The sequence below is a fragment of the Hypanus sabinus genome, chromosome 2 (genome assembly GCF_030144855.1).
Source record: "Hypanus sabinus isolate sHypSab1 chromosome 2, sHypSab1.hap1, whole genome shotgun sequence".
Taxonomy (NCBI): domain Eukaryota; kingdom Metazoa; phylum Chordata; class Chondrichthyes; order Myliobatiformes; family Dasyatidae; genus Hypanus; species Hypanus sabinus.
In genome coordinates, this window is record NC_082707.1 from 127,615,812 (window position 1) to 127,636,359 (window position 20,548).

The 20,548-nt window shown below is 40.5% G+C and overlaps 1 protein-coding gene and 1 long non-coding RNA gene across 5 annotated transcripts in view; both read right to left on the reverse strand.

Moving 5' to 3' along the window:
* Positions 1–10,872, reverse strand: part of LOC132383516 (tetratricopeptide repeat protein 9A) — a 159,751-nt gene extending 148,879 nt beyond the window's left edge. For both annotated transcript variants that reach the window (XR_009508697.1, XM_059954596.1), the window contains exon 1: positions 10,130–10,872. Coding sequence is in view for 1 of the 2 variants with exons in the window: in XM_059954596.1 (XP_059810579.1) it covers positions 10,130–10,541 (412 nt within the window). In the remaining variant the exon portion in view is untranslated. The remainder of the gene's footprint in view (positions 1–10,129) is intronic.
* A 4,371-nt stretch (positions 10,873–15,243) lies between these two features.
* Positions 15,244–20,548, reverse strand: part of LOC132383527 (uncharacterized) — a 50,649-nt gene continuing 45,344 nt past the window's right edge. For all 3 annotated transcript variants that reach the window (XR_009508706.1, XR_009508705.1, XR_009508703.1), the window contains one exon: positions 15,244–18,997. This is a non-coding gene — a long non-coding RNA (uncharacterized LOC132383527). The remainder of the gene's footprint in view (positions 18,998–20,548) is intronic.

Consider the following 20,548-nt stretch of genomic DNA (forward strand, 5'->3'; position numbering starts at 1 on the left):
TGGGGAGGCTAGTGCCCATGATGGAGCTGGCTGAGTTTAAAACTTTCTGCAGCTTTATCAAAACCTGTGCAGCGTCTCCTCCATACCAGACGGTGACACAACCAGTTAGAATGCTCTCCACTGTAGAAATTTGTGAGTGTCTTTGATGAATATCTATTCTTCTCAAACCCCAAATGACATACACACCTAGAACAGATCATTAGAGATACTGACACCTAGGAACAACCCTGCTCTCCTTTTCCATTTCTGATCCTTTAATGAGGACTGGTGTGTGTACCCTCGACTTCCACTTCCTGAAGTCCACAATCAATTCCTTGGTCTTACCGATGTTGACTGCGAGGTTGATCTGTAACACCTCCCAACCAGCTGATCTATCTCACTCTTGTGCTCTTCCTCGACACCATCTGAGATTCTACTAACAATAGTTGGGTCAGTACATTTATAAATTTCATTGGAGCTCTGCCTAGCCACACAATTGTGGCTGTAGAGAGGGTAGAGCAATGAGCTAAACATGAATCTTTGAGGTGCACAGTGTTGATTGTCAGCAAAGAGGAGATGGTCTTTCCAAACTGCACAGTCTGTGGTCTCCAGCAGTGGACGTCAATGATCCAGTCACAGAGGGGGGAACAGAGGCCCAGGTTTTGGAGCTTGTTAATTAGAACTGAGGGTATGACTGTGCTGAACACTGAGCTGTGATCAGTAAACAGCAGCCTGACGTAGGTATTATTATTGTCCAGGTGATCCAAGGCCGAGTGGAGAGCCGGTGAGATTGCATCTGCTGTTAGCCTGTTGTGACAATCGGCAAATTGCAGCAGATTCAATAGATGTGTGTGCCACTGGGCAATGGTCCTTAAGGGTGCTAACCCTGGTCTTCTTGGGCACTGTATGATTGTCACCCTTTTCAAGCAGGTGGGAACCTCCAACTACAGCAGTGAAAGGTTGAAGATATCCTTGAACCAGATGGTTGGCACAGGTTTTCAGAGCCCTACCAGATACACCATCAGGGCCTGACGTCTTGTGAGAGATCACCTCCTTGAAAGATGTTCTGACGTCAGCCTCTGAGACAGAGATGCTGCAGGGATTAACACTGGTGTTGTTTTATTCTTCCTATCAAAGTGTGCATAAAAGGTTTTGAGCTCATCTGGGAGTAAAGCATTACAGTCATTCATGATGTTAAGTTCCACTTTGTAGAAAGTAATTCCCTGCAAACTCTGCCAGAGCTGATATACATCCAATTCCATCACTAACTTCAATTGGAATTGTTTTCCAGCCCTTAAAACAGTCTTCTATTGGTTATACCTGAAGATCTTGTACAGTTCTGATCACCGGTGTTGAATACCACAGATCTTGCCCTCAGCAGACTACGAATCTTCTGGTTCATCCACAGCTTTTCGCTTGAGTATGTCCAGTATGTTCTTGAAGGCACACACATATCCACATAGGTATTGATGAAATTGGTGACAATGATGAGTTGATGAGTCCTTGAATATTGTCCAGTCTTGTAAGTGTTCCTTCACCTTCCTTGACCATACCTTCTTGCTTCTCACTACTGGCACTGTATTCTTTATTCTCTGATGGGAGTAGAAGTACAGCCAGGTGATCAGAGGTGATATCACCAACAGATCATCTCTCAGCTTTTTTTCTTTCTTTCTGTAAAGCCAGACTCTATCCAGTACTTCCAATTAACACAAAGTTCTGACACCGGTAGACATTCTTATGAAGGCCCATGTCTTCAAGGTCTCTTGTCTTTGACAGATTCAAACCTAGACTCTAATGCTTTCTGGAATTTGCATGTTCTCCCATGTAGGTTTCTCCCAGACATTTTGGTTTCCTTCCAGATTCCTAAGATATGTTGGTTGTTAGGTTAATTAGGCACTCTAAATTGTTCTTAATGTGTCAATAATTTCACTCCACCTCAACTCTGAACTGATTACATCATCTACAGACTCATTGTCAAGGTCACTAAACTCATATTCTCGTAATTTTTCTGCACTCAGGAGAATACAGGGAGCACAGTGCAAGTAACTGCACAGCCCCAGCAGTCTCTTCCCTCTGCAAGACCATGGCTGAGTTTTTGTCTCAGCATTTTCCCACACATTTCCAGATCTCTCAACTCCCACTGGGGTCGAAACTTGAACTCCTGAGCAAAGAATATTCTCATCACAGTCCTTCATGCGTAAGTCTAGACTCGTCAACCAGAGGGAACAGTTGGAATATATCCTGCCAAACTCTCGAAGATTTTACAAGTTTCAAAGTGGTCTTGTCTCAGTTATCTGAACTCTAGACACAGCAGAGACACAAGAGATGGCGGATGCTTGAATCTAAAGCAGGAAAGAACTACTAGAGGAACTCAGCAGGTAAGGCCTCATCTGCAGAGGGAATGAACAGTCATTTTGGGTTGAGAGCCTTCACCTGGACCGCAGATGCTACCTCAAAAGTCAAAGTTCAAAGTATATTTATTATCAAAGTACATATACATGATACAACCTTGATGTCCATCTCTTTACAGGCAGCCACAAAACAAAGAAACCCAAAAGAAACCATAAAAAAAAGAAGTCCATCAAACATCCAATGTGCAGAAAGAAAAAGAAACAAATTGGGAAAACAATAAAAGCAAATAGCATTCAGAATGAAAGGTAGTCCACAGACACAAAACCTGGAGCAGCCTGAGCAGACCACAGCCTCAGCCTGCAGTTCAGCACAGAGCTGAGGTAACGTCACAGAGCAGCGAGCTGAACCGGTTCGACCCTTGTCTCTGGTCCCGACACACTGCCTTTTCAACCTGGCCCGATGTTTAAATCATCCAAACATTGGGTCGTTCCTCACTCTAGGTCACGGACTCTGTCACATTGATACACTCTGGGCCTGGACCCTGAAACCACACTTCAGCCCATGCCTAGCCTTTCCAAATCAGCCTTGGTACTTAGATCAATCAAACCTCACATCCTTCCTCACTCTTGGTTTTGGTGGACTGGCCTTGGCTCTGCCTCGCCTCCATTTGCTTCAACCCTCCACTCTGCCTCAACTCTACTTGCTTCGACTGTCAACTCTGCCTCAACTCCATTGTTTACCAGACATTTTACTGGAAAAAGTGTTATTAATGAAGTATTTAGTTGTATTCTGCGTTTTGTTTGCCGCTAATAAATAGTCACTGGGCTTCACCAATATCATCTTAAACCGGACCCACTTAGTTCCTCCAGCAGTTAGATTTTGCTCTGGATACTGCAGTCCCATTCTAATCCATTACCCACCTTCTACCTACCATCTCACATGGGGAATAAACCTCTTGAATTTTTGTTATATCAATTCTAGGAAACCCATGTCTTCTAAGTAAGGAGTCCAAAATATACTTTGGTACAGTTGCACCAAAACACCATGTAATTACAGCAACAGTTAATTTATTAATCCAGTTGCAATAGAAGCTAATACAATCTGAGTATTTAAAATCCAAGCAACACACACAAAGTGCTGGTGGAACACAACAGGCCAGGCAGCATCTATAGGGAGAAGCACTGTTGAAGGCACTGGGAAGGTTCCCAGGTGATGCACAGGTCTCTGCACACCACAGGCAGTTCAGAGAAGTGACCTCACAAATGCAATGAACAGAAGTGAATAAAAAATAGAAAAACACTGCATAAAGTGAAAAAAGAAGATCTTGATCGTGTATTGAAAGAGTGAATTCATCAGCACTAGAGTGAACATATGCAACTTAACGGTATGCTGATCATGAAACAAGCAAAGGCGTATCATGACAAGTTGAAAATTGAAGGTAATCATGAAGATCAAGCAGGCTGGTTGCAGAAATATAGGAAAGGGTACAGTATTAAATTGTTAAAGAGATGTGGTGATAAAGCATCCGCTGATCATGAAACAGCAGAGGAATTCATTGATGAGCTTCCCAAGATCATCGCTGATGAAAATCTAACACACTGTATGGCTGCATCAGTACATACATGATAAACAAGTGTAAAACAAAGACTGCTTGTTAGTAGTACTTAAATTCAGAGTTGGGAATGATGGCGATCACAAGCTATCTCATTAGATTTCATTAACTTCCGTTAAGACGGCGGTGCATTTGACCGCAGCAGCTTCTACAGGGCCAACCAAAGGTGTTATTGTCCTTTTTAAACATGTTTTTATGATTGCAAGACCCATCTGGACATTAAGAAATTAAAGTACCGCACAAACACTTTGTGCTGTGTATGACTGGCGGCATTGTGTTTTGCACCTTGGCCCCAGAGCAACGCCATTTTGTTTGGCTGTATTCATGGGTATTCATATATGGTTGAATGACATTTAAACTTCAACTTGGACTTACGTATTCCAAAATCTGAAACAATCCGAAATCCAAAACACATCTGGCCCAAAGCATTTAGGAGAAGGGGTACTCAACCTGTATTCTGTCTGCTCAGCTCTTTGATGCTGCCGGTTCCTTTGATCAAAACTGCAATGCATTGGTAATTGTCTAAATACATGTGACTGGAGTTTCAACTAAATTGAAGGTAAAGCTTTCATTAAGGACCTAAAAACATAATATATTACAGCATCTTGTCAAGGCATTTTCTAACTGGTTGCCCAATATTTCAAAGATGATAGCTATGACATATAGTAAAGCTTCAGTACTTCATTACTCTAGTCGGGTATTAAAGCAATGAGGCTCAGAATCTCACATACTGTTACTTGAATGTGACAGCTTGAAAACTTGAATCTTCCACTGCCCAGAATTAATCGGAAACCTCCAAATCTATAATGATAAGAACCTATAAAATAGTAATTTTGTCACAACTTTGACTGATAGCCAATCACCATGGAAACATGAGTGTACCAACAAGAAAGGAAACCTATTTCGTTGTTTCTTATTGCATACACCCAGCAACTGAAACAATCTGTCTTAATAAAACACAGCAAAAAATTTATTTCTAAGATGAAGGCATTAGGATTAGGGTGAATGTCCTTCACATTACATTAGAACATAGCATTTATAAATGTTGAAAGGGTATGACTTGTCGATCTTCCTGCGTAGGGTGGCCCTTCCTGGGTTAACTGCCCACCTTCCTATCTGGCTTTCTGGACCTTTATCCTTTCCCTCCAAGAAGAAAAATTCAGTCCACTGATTCCAATGTCTTGATTCATTCTTTCCTGACATAGCACCCTGAGCACTTGTTAACATAACATTTTATTTATATATATATATATAGTTACTTTTTCTTTATTGTGTCATACAAGTTATCTATAATTTGTTAATTTAAGTTTGTGAAATGTATGTCTGTTATGTTTGTAATGTACTTTGCTGCTGCAGTAAAACTAGCTTTCGTGGTGTTTATAACCTGGACGTGTATACTGATGACAATAACCGTGAACTTGAGCTCTGTGACAGATATCAGGATCCCAATCCAAAACGTTCAAATATCAGGATCAGAATCAGAATTTGCTGGTTTAATATCACCAGCATACAATGTGGAATTTATTGTCTTTGTGGCAGCTGCGCAATGCAATACATAATAATAAGGAAAAAGCAAAAGAAGATGTGAATTACAGTGCAAAAATAGAAATATAAAAATAGCGAGGTAGCGTTCATAGGTTCAATGTCCATTCAGAAATCAGACAGCAAAGGGGAAGAGACAGTTCCTGTATCATTGAGTGTGCTTTCAGGCTTCCACACCTCCTTCCTGATGGTAGCAAAGAGAACAAGACATGACCTGGGTGATGGGTTTCTTTAATGATGGACACTGACTTTTTGAGGCATCATGCCTTGAAGATGTCCTGGACACTACGGAGGCTAGTGCCCATGATGGGCATGAACATTCACACTCATTTTCAAATCCTTGCCCATCCCCACCTCAGCTGCCTCCTCTGACACCCCACATAATCATGCTGCACCAGTTCTGGTTGCGTGCACAAACTCAAATTTAAACTATTCCTCCACTGGCACTTAAGGTGTCAAGGCCCTAAGCTCATGTGTCTGCATTTTGAAATCTCTTTCTGATTCTCCTCTAAGGTACCTCTATGCTAAAACTACAGTACATATTACTTTGGCTAAGTATTTTGCTACCTGTCCTAAGATTGCTCTATATAGTTCAGTGTCAAATTTTGTTTGAAAATTCTCCTGGGAAGGGCTTTGGGAGATCTTCCCATGGCAAAGATAGCATGAAAAAGCCAGCTATCAATGTTGTTTCAATATTTGTAACCACTTATGCTTTAAACTGTATTGCCACTTTGAGAGATCATGAGGTGGGCCTTGCAGTGAGAAAATAACAGAGCAATAGCAAGAGCTCCTAATAGCAATGGTGTACTGATAAACCAACCCTCAGGGTACAAAAACCAGCAACCTCTTTCACTCTGCTAATGTCTATGGAGACATCAGGCCGCCAGATGTCTACAGCATTTTATGGAAAGAACTCTCTGGCACAAGAGCCCCATCTAGTGAAATCTTGCTGACCACATAGTAACTTTGCTAGGGCACTAGAAAGTCCTCTAATGCATGATGTTTTTTTTCTAACTTCACCAAATCCTATTTCCACTCTGACCCAACACCACAGGCACGTGCAATCTATTGGACTCTTAAAGAGATTTCAAACCACAACACTTCTATATGGATATTTGGCAAATGAACTGCGCTATTATTCAGTCACCAACACAGCCAGTTTTTATTTCTGCGGATGCTCTCATGCTAAACATATCACATTATCTCTGACTGCTCTACCACGATGCTGGGCAATAAATATTCAGAGTGAACTGCGACTGAAATTAAGCCACAATGAAAATCATGAGGCGAGTTTACAGAGTGCTGGCAGGGAAATGAACTGAGAATCAGGGTAAATAGAAATCAAGTTACATTGAAAGAAAATGTAATGACGAGCAAATGAAATGGAAGCCAGTTATTTTAAAAGGTGAGAATTTCTTACAAGGGGAAATCAATATCAAAGAAATGTTAATGTGTTATAAAGCAATTCAGTTCTTCCATTTTCCAAAAAGCTTAATTTCTGTGATTAAATTTTAGTTTACTTACAAATATAAGACTATTGAATGGCACCCTAGTATGGTAAAATGGACCCTTGATCTCACAATCCACCTCATTAAGGCCTTGCATTTAAGGACTCCCTTGAATGTATTCTGTAACTGTAACACTTTATTCTGTATTCTAAGCAGCACACACAAAATGCTGGAGGAATTCAGAAGGTCAGGCAGTATCTATGGAGAGGAATAAACAGTCAGTATTTTGGGCTGAGACCCTTCATCAGGACTAGAAAGGAAGAGGGAAAGAATCCCGAAAACAAAGGTGGGGCACAAGCTAGAAGGTGACAGGTGAAGCCAGGTGGGTGGAGGAAGGAGGGATTAAGTGAGAAGTAAGGAGGTGACAGGTGGAGTGCTGGAGAAGAAGGAATCTGATAGGGAGAGAAGAGTGGGCTTGGAGAAAGAAAAGGAGAAGGGGCACCAGCGGAGGTGATAGGCAGTCAGAAGAGGTGGTGGGGGGGAATCAGAGTAGGGAACTGAAGGAGAGAAGGGGAGGGGCTAAAATTACTAAAAGTTGGTGAAAATGATGTTCATATCATCAGGTTGGAGGCTACCCAGGCAGAATATGAAGTACTGCTCCTCCAAGCTGAGAGTGGCCTCACCGTGGCAGCATGGGATTGGAGACTGGAATTAAAATGATTGGCCGCTGGGAAGTTCTGCTTTTTGCGGAGGGAGCAAAGGTACTCCGGCATTCTGCCATTGTAATACTCTGTACTATTCCCTTGTACTGATGTGATTAAATAATCTGTATGGATGGCATGCAAAACAATGTTTTCACTGTATATATGACAATAATAAATCAATTTACCAATTGTTAATTGTAAAGCACTGTTCACCTTTCAATGGCACATAAAGTCTGCTGGATCACAAAAGCTTCAAATCTCTTATGATTACTCAATCACTACACACTGCACTTCCAAGAGAGGTCAGAACAAAATCCCTGATGACTATTTGCCCCAACAATATCATCAACATCGTCTCGGAAAAATAAACCAGAGTTACAAATGCAAATAAATATCAAAGTCATGACATGGTGCAGATGGAGAAACCACACTAGCCTTCAGCAGATCCAAACCTCCACCTGAAGTTGGCCTCACAATCTTTCCAATCAAAAGACCACAAAAAAACTAATGTTAGTTCTGCCATTTGAGATACACCTTTCAATCTGTAGTCCCTTGACCTCACAAGGCTGGGCTGTTCTAAATTTAGAACAGTCTGGAGTCTTTTAAAATGACCTCCAATATCTGCATTAGCTACCTTGTCTCTATTCTGAGCTCTTCTGCACAGAAAGAACATGAGTCAGCTAAATAACACAACATGCACTTTACTATAATAGATATACATGCAGTGCACACTAAGATACAGCATTATAATGTTAAATTAGTTCCAATAATATTCTATTATTAACTATTATACTTTCATTTATGGTGCTTTACTGCATATAGAAAAGCAGACTGATCTTGGAATTCTCCAACTTCTCATGACGTCTTTCGGAACCGACTGCGATTACAAGGCCTTCTTAACAATTTCATGACACTTCACCTTTTGCATGTTGTAGCAGATAGGCATCAGCTGATGCCATTACCGTTTTACTAAACAGACCATCATGCACACCTCCATTTCCAGACTTGGAAAATTTCTTTACCTTGCTTCATTGCTTTCCAGCAAAACAAGGTAAAGTGGCCACACATTTTGCATAATGTTGGAGATCAATAAGGCTTTTTCTTCAAATTGCACTATAGCGGAGATTGCCCCAAGCCTTACATGAAATATGTACTTAAAACAGCTTTTAGTACAAAACTGCGGCAGCTAGAAGAAGAAATTCTCTGATGTGCACAAGCTGGCTTGAAACCTTCATGCGGTGCCTAATTTATAGGTCAACCATTTCTTTGATGGATGAATGAGTGGCTGGCTACCTCACAACTACCTTTCACACTCCTAACGGTCTCATGTATAATTACTACTATCATTACAGAAAATTGAGACAATTTTTCCAATTATATTTCAGAGCTTCGTGTGATCAGGCTGAAGCTTCTCTGCACCGTGCTAATTTTGCATTCAAACTATGACACCGATTAATTCATGATCTCTGCTTGACATTATTTGAATTTATATGCAACCATTAACTGCTTATTTTAGATGTTGATCTTGATTCATAAACACATTAAATGCTAAAAGCTACCAGCTTTTTGATCTAATATATCTTTCGGAGTTTCCCACTTTCTTTTGGTCTTTCATTAACATATCCTTCTGAAATATTCATAACATTGAAAATACAGATTGTGTTTAGTGAATACCAATGGCTCATAATGTAGGCCTCATAATATCATACTAATACTGCAGCAGATCTTTCTGTTACCCAAAAGATATGCAAAAACATTATGGGTGGGCAAAGGCTTTAAGCCCTGTGCTTAAAAGCAGAGAGATCTTGACAGCAGTTGCCTTATGCTTGTCCTGCTTAAACTCTGGGTGTCGTAGATTGTTTTAGGCTCAATATCACTAGTTGATGCTGGTACCACAAGTCAACTGGCACCCTTCAAAAACATTTATGATGAAATGATGGAACCTAAATACTGAGCCAAGCAGTCCAGACTCAAACTTGAGCTTGATTCATAAATTTCTCATAATGTGCTTGCTCTTGACAGAGAAATTGCTGTTTCCACTGACATTGATGCATTTATCAGTATTTGGTAAGGACGTTCATGTGGTGAGGAATATTTCACTGAATAACATCCTGGTGGATCATTCATAATGGTCTGTATCTCTAAACCTTGCACTAATCTACTCTGTGATGTCACTATTTCCATAATATGAGATCTCAGCAAATCCCATTTGCAAATGTTAACACCCAAGACAGTATGGATGATCAAAGGGTAAAGGAACAGGTGGAGCGAGGTACCAACAAAAATGTGCGTTCGCTTAACTGTCTTCGATTGTGATTTCCATGTTCGCTGCTTCTAGCTTGAGACAGCCAAAACATTCTGCTAAGAGGCAGCGAATGGTGTTAACCCCTTCTTTTCTTTCGAAAGTAAAAAAACACGAACTCTCTCTTATCAAAACAGACGGCAACAATTGGGGTCACGAACAGATCGCGTACCGGCTGACGGCGACTCACCTGCCAAGCTGTTGTAGCACTCGATCTCGCTGCTCTCCACCACCTTCTTCTCCTCCTCGGTCAGTTTCGCGGACGTTCTGCTCGGGGTAGGGTGAACCTGGACCGCAGAGGACGAGGACTCGGATTCGCCCACTGACAGGAAGCCCTTCATCTCCAGCAGTGCGCGGTGATACTTGCCGATGGCTTCGCGGAATTTCTTCTCCTTGTAGCACTGGTTGCCCTGGCTCTTGAAGTCCAGCGCTCGCCGGATGATCTCCTGCGGGTCGGACTGGCCGTGCTCCCCCTTGATCACACTCAGGTCGCACTGGGACACATGGACCGTGCCGCCGCCGCCTCCCCCGGCTCTGGCTGCATCTCCTGACCGCCCAGGACTAGAGATGTGCCTGATGCCAGCCGGCTTTTTATCTTCCATCTCTTAGCTGCTGCCACTGCCGCTGCCGCCGCCGAACTGTTTCATGGTGCAGGCAGCTGCAAACAAACAAGCCGCCTGTTGGGTGTGTGGTGGCGTGTGGGGTGTGCTTGCGTTTGCCTTACTCCGCTGACTGGACTTGTCCGACGGATGCGCCTCGAGCTCCGCCGCTCCGTCTGTGTTTTGGGAGGAGAGGTGGGGGCAGATCCTTAGGTTTTCCCTGTATTCCTGACCCGGAAGAGCAGGAGCAATCTACACGTAATCCAACCTGATGCGGGATCGAAAGAAGCGTGAGGGTCACTGGTTTGAAGATGTGGTCAGCCAAGAGCTGGACAACTAAGCTCGACGCTGCACTCAGGGATTCTGCACATAATATATGCGTACCCGGCCAGGCGGGAATACAAAGGACAATCTCTTACTTAGGCTGCAAACTCAGTCTCGGCCCGTAACCACGACTTTTTATTCATTTCCATTGGTGCTGCCTGACCTGCTGAGTCCTTCCAGCATTTTGTGTATGTTGCTTCGCAAAATCAACATAAAAAGTAATTATTTCAGATGCATAAGACTCAAAATGCTAACCTTCAGCTTCCCTCTTTTATCCTTCAAAGAGTGTAGGTGTTCACTGTTGAGGGCCCGTTGTCCAAAAAAAGGATGTTTGGTCAAAGACTCATCCATTTGGTCCTCCACCATCATCCATCCCCTCCCCCTCCCTGTTCTATTGCCACCTGTGACGTTTAGGTATTGAACTGGGCGGGAACACGCAACCTACCCTCCCCAAACCACCACTTCTTCTTGAAGAAGGCAAATCCAATTACTCAAGCACTTTCATTCCCAAGAGAAGAGTAAGAGCAACAAATCCAATAATAAATCACGAGACCTCACTTGTTTGCATGATTCAATGGTGCATTCCATTGATAGTTTTAGGGAGGTGTTAATTTCAAACAATTTCACTTGCCAAAACTTGAATCCTGTGTGAGTTTGAAATCGGAAGTAAAACCAGGTATCACTGCATCAAAACAGGCCCTTTAACCAAAATGAGACGGAGTTAACCACCAAGCACAGACTCAAACTAATCCTACGTTATGCTTTCCACATTCCCCTCCCCCCCCCCATGCACCATCAATAACTCTTGGAGATGGGGGACAAACGATAGGCTTTTATTAGCAGCAAAACGGAGCACAGCATCTCAGAGACTGAGGGGGGAGCAGTGCCTCCAATCGCCTTTATACAGGGGTCTGTGAGAGGAGCCACAGGAGCAGTCAGCAGAGGGGCATGTCCAGACAGGTATACATAGTTTACCACACACCCCCCCCCCACACACACACACACACACTCATACACACACACCAGTTCAGTGGCCAATTAAGCCATCAAGCTGTATTCCTTCCACATGTGGGAAGAAATTGGAACACTTTGAGGAAACCCAAGCAGTCACAAAGAGAATGTCCAGCCTCCCCACAGACAGCGAATTACTCAATTTGCTAGAGCTGTTCTACATCAGGATCTTGAATCGGAATGGCAATTTATCTCTGATTCTGCCTGACTAGATTGACCTTCCTTTGGAAAATTACTTTTGGACATGTCCCTTTATCTATAGCCGGCTAATGAAAAAATAAAGTCTTCCTTTTGTACTTTCATGCTGTTGAGGGAGACTATTTGGAGTCAGTGCTATTTCTCAGAATATTGCCACTATTCCTGTTTCCAATTTATTTATTTTCTCCTCGTTGTGTCTCATTCATTCCTAGTGACCTGTAATGGATTCCAGTAATAAGACTAGTAACTTCTGACATTGCTTTATATTGATATCTTATGAATATCTGTTGAATTGTTCCATGCAGCCGGCTTAAAATTACACTATTCAGTGCAGAAATTCTTGGTTCATTCATATACAATTAACCTATTTATGATTTTAACAGCTGTTACATCTTTTATTTTGAAGATTAGTGTAACATTTTGTAACTCCAAAACATAAAAACTAATTAAAAAGGAAACAATGAGCCCGGGAGATCAACGTGTGTACTTTATTTTCACTTTAAGCGAGGTGTGTACATATCATGTGATAGCGTGATGACGTATGCAATTCACATATTCTTACACATAACCCATAATGAATTATTTCAACAAACAAGAATGCTTAATCAAAGAATATATTTACAATATTACTGAAATATTATATACACACCTCTCTCTGATTAGCTATAAATTCCAACTCAATATAGAAAGAATCTCAACTATATACACAGTATACTATATAATACAACTACTATACACATCCACAGCATAGTAAATTTAAATTGTCCCATTCAGACCTAAAGATACAACTACAATGGAGGATTTCTTACTCTAATGGAATAACGTCTTTCCTGACAAGGAGGTCACTCTGCTTTGCAGGTGAGACTTGTGACTGTGCAAAAACCTCAGGTCCATTGTGGATGTAGGAGTTGACTCAGGGATTGTGGGAAGTGGTTCTGAAAGCTCTGGGCACCTTTCTTCTCTTTCCTTTTCTTCTTCTAGTTTATGCATCTTGACCTTGAGAAGGCATATTCAGTACAGTGGATTATTCTCTTATAAATCCTTCTATTGCTCCCTTTACCATCTGATCGCTCCTCTTGGTTTCCTCACGCACAACATCATCTGACAAACCCTCTGTTTTTCTATCTCCATTGACTCTTTTTGGCCTTCCGTTCATCCAGCTGAGCTTTGGTATCTGCATCTACTTTTACATTCAGCTTTTCATTTCCCATTTGATGTTCATGCAATAGCCTTAATGCACGCAGAGTAGACTCTGGTTCCTTATACTCACACAAGTTACATGCTTGCAACTTTCCTGAAGCTTATCAAATTCTCTTGCAGCTTAAAACGTAGTCACATTTTGCAAGTCATTGCCTGATTAACATATCAGAGGCTTCCTCAGGTAGGCTGCCTACAAAAACTGTTGTAGTCAGACCACTGCTTTTGTCAATTTCACAGTTCTGCTAAGCAGGAGGTTTTTCTTTGGTCCAATATGCTCTCTAATCAGAGGCACAAAGGTTGGCACCAATACCTACTTGTCTTTGGTTGAGCGATGGTTCATGGTGTACAGCACGTAAACAGTTGTACCATCATCCAGTTAACTTCGTTAATTTGCTTTCTGTTGACTCTATTGTAGAAGATATGACAGTTCTCCCGCTGAGAGAGAGGGACTGAGATACACCAGACAGGGTACAGATCTCTCCCTGAGAAAGAAAGACTAAGAGATACCTGTACAGATCTTCCAATGAGAGAGAGGAACTGAGAGACAAGTTATAGTTGGCTCAGCCACTCACAGCCCCATAATGCTGGCCCTCCTGTTTTTACCAAATACAAGCCCAATGTGTCGGGTTGGTTATTGTATTTCACTGTTACAAACGTCATTCTCACAGGAGTTATCTTTTTGCCAGTACAATTTCTTAGTTGGATATCTTAGTTGGATATCTTCAGTATCTTTGAAATGCCATTCAATACTTTTTGTGGAACAACTGAAACAGCCAAGCCAATGTCCAATTCCATTTTAATTAATTTGCATTTCACTTCTGGTGTAAACCATACTGCTTGTCTGTTGTTTGTTTTCACATTATAAATTTCAAGACTACGCAGTCCTGTGTCACCCTTATCACTATCAGATTTTTCATCAACAGTGTGCAGCAAGGAGCTCTTTTGAAACTGTGACTTGGACTTTTAGCTTTTTTCTCTTCCATGTGTAGTCCATTAATTTTTGTCTGCCCAGCATGCTCTTTGTCCTAATTTGTCGCATTTTCTACAGATTTTGCCTTTGAATCTGCATTCATCTGGTGTATGTGAGCCCTGCCACAACAGTAGTACAAATTGTTTGGCCAGGCAGATTTCCATTTAAACATTGCAATTTCATTCCTGACTCAACTCATTTACGGCTCTGTCTGCTGTTTCCATTGATACAGGTATTTCAACTGGTCTCTTAAATATAAGTTGTGCTTCAGTTAAGAGCCATTTTTAAATGCTTTCTTGGAAGATTCCATAAACTAAACAATCTCTCAATGCATCATTAATCCCATCACTGAATTGACAATGCTCAGGCAACAGCTTCAATTCAGCCAACAACTTTGAAATGGACTCCCCTTACTTTTGATTCCACTTATGAAACCTAAAGTATTTTGTAATAAGCAATGGCTTTGGTTCTAAATATTCCTGCATTACTGTCATGATATAGGCAAAGCTAATTTCAGCTGGTTTGGTTGGAGCAGTTAAACCTTTAAGCAAACTGTATGCCTTTAAATCCAATGTGCTCTGCAAAATGGGCACTTGCTTCTCACTGGCTGTCCATTCACTTTAAAATACTGTTCGATTCACTCAAATTACAATATCCAGTTATCTCTTGTGCAATCAAACATGTCTATCTTTCCAATGTAGCCAGTCATTTCTGCTGTTTTTTATGATTATTATCACCTGGTGTCACTGTTTATGAACAGGTGAATCTGTCCGCTTTCTGCCTTTTTTTTAAAGTCAAACATCTTTTCTAAAAAAAAAGCACATTCTGCACTTTTTTTTCTCTCTGCTGCATTTTTTTTACTCAAATATCTCACTGTGCTTCAAAGGGTAAGTAGACATATTGGGTTCATTTTAAAAATACCTCATCATCACTGTTATGTTTTGTAACTCCAAAACATAAAAACTAATTGAAATGAAAACGAGGAGCCAGGAGATCAACATATGTACTTCAATTTTTACTTTAATCAAGGCATGCACTTATAATGTATTTTACATATAGGGTTACATAATGAATTATTTAAATGAACAAGAATGCTTCATCAAACCTTATATTTACAATATTAATCAAATATTACTGAATTGTTAAATACATAACAATAAATTCAAAAAAAGATTAACAGTCATTAAATTATCAGATCAGATAGTTTCATCTGAACATATTAAATATCGTTCAGCTAATACAACATCATGTACTTTATGATATCTTTAGATCTTGGAAGAAGGTGTGGTAATGTTCAGATTCCTAAATCTAATTTGCAAATATCTAACAATATTTAAACATGGTGGAATATGATGCAGTAATCATCTACCTCTAAATGTCTTTGGAGAAATTACTTGCTTCAACCTTTCACAAATATGGTAGTGTCACCAAATGCCACAATTTAAGTGCTGTTATTTTGATTATTTCAAATGGTAATGTGCGCATTTCATTGTTAAAAGTTGTCTATTCAAATAACCTCAGTATTATTGAATCACTTTTTTATACTTTGCTACTGATCTGTTTTGATGTTCCATGTACTTCTCCTTTCTGATCTATTGTTTCTCAAGGCATCAAAATAGTAAATGTAGATTCTTAGACCCAAGATCTGGAAAACTCTCACAGTGACAGTAAACAACAAGCAGCGGATCCAAGAATCAAAGCATCATTTAAGAACATGATTCTGTGATCCACGTACTGTGTAGGCTGTCCTAAGTGGAAGACATTGTGTAGGTTGAATCCTCATTTTTGTTCATGTCAGTTTGGTAATTTAATATAACTTTCTTCCTGTTGTTGCTGTGGAGAGGAACTTTTGTTATGAAGCATTGTTTTCCAGAACCATTCCAACATGTTTCATATACAATTAATTTATTTGAGGTATAGCTGTTGCTGCTCTGCAGAGGGCCTGGACAGAATGTTGGACTGATCCGTATCCCACAGAGAGCAACGTGAATGTTTCTGCCTTGGCGGTGTCTGTCAGTAGACAAAAATGCTGCACAACTCAAAGTGCTAGGTTTACAAAGTTTGACATTATATGTTATTAATACAGGCTGAGCACCGAAATGCTTTGGGGCCAAAAGTGTTTTGGATTTTGGATTTTTTCGGTATTTTGGAACATTTGCATCTATATAATGAGATACCTTGAGCATGGGACCCAAATCTAAACATGAAATCCATTTACTTTATGTATACAACTTATACATGAAGGTAGTTTTATATATTACTTGTAATAATTTTGTACATGAAATAATAATGAGTACATTGAACCACCAGAAAGGTAAGCTATCAATACCTTGGTCACCCAGGTGGACAGTCAGTGGCTGTTTGGCATCGTCATCATTCCCAACTCTGAATTTATGTGCAGTTTTGTCTTACAGTTCTTCATCACACATGTGTACTAATGCAACCACTTTGTGTGTTAGATTTTCATCAACAACATCCTTGGCAAATTCATCAATGAGTTTCTCCGCTGCTTCATGGTGAGTGGATGCTTTATCACCAAAAATCTTTAAAAAATTAATGCCATGCCTCTTCTTAAATTTCAGCAACCAGCCCGCTGAGTATTCGCAGTTACATTCCATTTCAGTTTCTCATGATAAATTGCTGCTTGTTTCATGATCAGCATCCCATTAAATGGCATATGTTCATTCTGATCCACTCTTTCAATACATAATTCTGATCTTCATTTTTTTACTTTATGTGATGTTCTTCTATTTTTCATTAACTTCTGTTTATTACATGTGAAGTCACTTCTCAGAACTGACTCTGGTGCGCGGAAAACTGCTCCACCTCGGAACCTTCCCGGCACCTTGTGGAATTTTCCAATTGTGACATCATGACAGCGTTCAAAAACATTTTGGATTCTGGACGTTTATGCATTTTGGAATTTCAGATAATGGGTGCTCAACCTGTATTGATGTATTGTAGTCAGAATTTTATAAGTAGACGGACAGTGGGCTGAAATCTAGAACAGGCAGGTTCTGATGAGAATGTTTTCATGTTAAAGGTTATAATTTTACATTTCTCCAAGCCATGTACCCTTTTGTACTTGAAGCTAATCACTGATTACACTGGCCAACAATTTTTTCAAAAGTGTTGCTTCCTCAGAATTTTATTTTGCTTATGATAGACTGCTTGAAGCGGAACATAATTTCAGACTACTTGTATCACTTAGGAATTTGGAGAAACAAGAAATTAACTTTTATTGAATATAATATGTTTAATAGAAATAATTCCACTAAGCCAAAAATCTTTTTGTTGATGATTTTCATTTGTACTCGGTGTCTGAGGCTTCTCGCTTAAGTGTCCAATAATAATCAGCCAGCATCGATGGATTCCAGTTGCTCTGATAGTTTCTCCTGGTGAAACCTTTCATCATGCTTGTCACTGACAGTGCCAAGATTTGCAGGGAAGAAGTCTAAACGGGAATGCAGAAAATGAATCTGTAGTGACATTTTGCACTTCATAGTTTTGCATGCTTGAGGCATGTTGTCAACCAGCTGCACGTGGTTTGGCACCTGTAGTTGCCAAGAAAATTTTCAACAACATTCTTAAGTACCTTCCGTGCGATTTTCTTCCATCCCACTAGAAGTTCTTCAAATTGCCTGTCGTTGATGCCCTGTTTGATCTGTGGACTAACAAAAGCATTGCTGCCTGTAAGGTGTTTGCACATTCTCCCTGTAATGGCATAGATTTCCTCCAGCTGTTCCTGTACCCTCCCACAGTCCAAAAAGTTGGTGGGTTAATTGGTCGTTGTAAATTGTCCTGTGATTAGGTCAGGGCATTGCTGGGCAGCAAGACTTGGAGTGCTAGAAGGGCCAATTCCATGTTGTATCTCAATGAATAAGTAAAAATAAATAAATAAAGCCTTCCTTAATCTTGACATCAGTTATTCTGACTTGAATAATGATTTGAAATGACAAATATAGGAAATATTAAAAAATGGCTTGTGATAGGGAAATTTCACAGTGATTGTCATAATCAGCAGCCCAAAATCCATAAGGTACACACAAAAGTTTTCAGGAAGCTAAATCTTTGTTGTCCATTGTTACCAGACAGCTTCTTTCTGATAAACACTCAGATGCTAATAATGCAGCACAAATGTTCAAAGTAAATTTATTATCAAAGTACGTACATGTCATCCTGGATTCATTTTTGTGGGCATACTCAATAAATGCATAATACAATAATAACCACAGTAGAATCAATGAAAGACCGCACTAACTGGGTGTTCAACCAGTGTGCAAAAGACAACAAACTCTGCAGATGCAAAAAGAAAGAAATAATAAAAATAAATAAGTAAGCGATAAATATCAAGAACATGGGATGTAGAGTCATCCTTGAAAGTTAGTCTATAGGTTGTGAGAACCTTTCAGTGATGGGGCAAGTGAAATTGAGTTATGTTTTCCCTTTGGTTCAAGAATCTGAAGGATGATGGGTAATAACTGTTCCTGAACCTGGTGTGAGTCCTGAGACTCCTGTACTTTTTTTGTGACGATGGCAGTGAGAAGAGAGCATGACCAGGGCAGTGGGCGTCCCTGAGGATGGTTGCTGCTTCCTGTGACAGTGCTCCATGTAGATGTGCTCAGTGGTGGGAAAGGCTTTACCCCTGAAGGACTGGGCCACATCCACGACCTTTTCTAAGATATTCTGTTCAAGGATATTTGTGTTTCCATAGCAGGCTGTGATGCAACCAGTCAATGTACTCTCCACCATGCATCTGTAGAAGTGATTCAGAAAAAATATAGTTATTATGAAGTTGAATTTATATCAGCCTCTGTAGACTGGGGCATTTGACTCCACTACCAGCCTGTGTATCCCAAATTACATTTTATTAGTGTTGTGTGTCCTCGATTTCTTTGCTGGGTATAAAATGGATCTGATAATCCTTAATTAAGATCACCAAAATCCATAATCCATGTGACCCATGATGTTAGCCATCAATACAATATGAATTGTGAAGCCTTATATATCTCAGATTTATGATGTACAGTAATTTAACTGAGAAGCTACATAGTGCACTGCAAGTGCCATTGTATGAGTTCACTTCCATTTATTATTTAAAGCAGGGTAGAGACAGAGCAACATGGAGTACTTCAGGTCAGCATATAATCATGCTGTAAATGTGAAGGATAAAAGGAAACAGGAACAAAACAAGAAGAATATTTTTGCAGCATTTCACCACAAGAGGGTACTGAGGCGGAGACTGCATTTTTATTTGAAGTGGCACTGGATAAGTATTTTAAAGGGATGATCTTCAAAGAAAGGGAGATTAAGTTAGATAATTACAGTGAATAGCCAACATCAGCATGGATGCATGAGACAGACAGATCTCTCTCTGCTCTCTAGTTTCTTGAATTGGAAGCCAGAGTGTTTTTATGATGAGCACTTTCTTTGAATTGCAGAAGGAAAGAATGCATGCTGGATGCTATGCCTTGGTGTAAGGTATTGTTAATACTTAATATTTTTTGTCTCCTTTTAAATAGCAGGTGCACGTCACAGGCATAGACTCAAGAATCGTAACTGAGTATATGGCAGGGCCATTTCCAGCATGAAGGGATTGTACGGGTGGGCTTTGCTTATTCCTCACTCTATGATCACCACCAATAGCAGTGCAGTACAAAGGAGGGGTGGGAGGGGGTACAGTAGCATTCTGAAACTACTTATCTGTATTGGCCTTCAAAGGTTCAAAGATTCTTTTTATTGTCAAAGTATGCATGCACAATACAACTCTGATATCTGTCTTCTCCAGTTAGCCACGAAATACAGGAAAACCATGGGGGTTGGTGAAAGATCAACCCCCCCCCAGCATGAAAAAGAAAAAGAAACAAAACCCACAAGCCCCAAATCTTACCCCTTCCCCGCGTAAAGAAACAGCCACAATAACAATCCCCGACCCCTCACTCACAGCAAAGAACAGCGGCAGCAGCATCAAAACCCCCAATCGCCCTCTCACACACAAAAAATTAACCGATCACCCATCCGCCATCAGCCACAAGAAAGAAAACACCATAAAACTGAAGGAGACCAATATAAATCACAGACCTAAGTCTCAGAATATCGAAAACAACTTTCCGTCACCATACAAGGAGATTAGCAGCGTAAACTCAGTCCTTCCATGAAGAAAAACCACCACGCTGGGTTTAAATACTGACGACCCAAGTCCAAAGACCGCCGACCTGGCTGCTGACCGTCACTGCCTTGGTGCCCTCCATTGGGAGCGATCGCTGACCCCCCCCCCCTCTACATTCACCTCAATGCTTCAATCTTC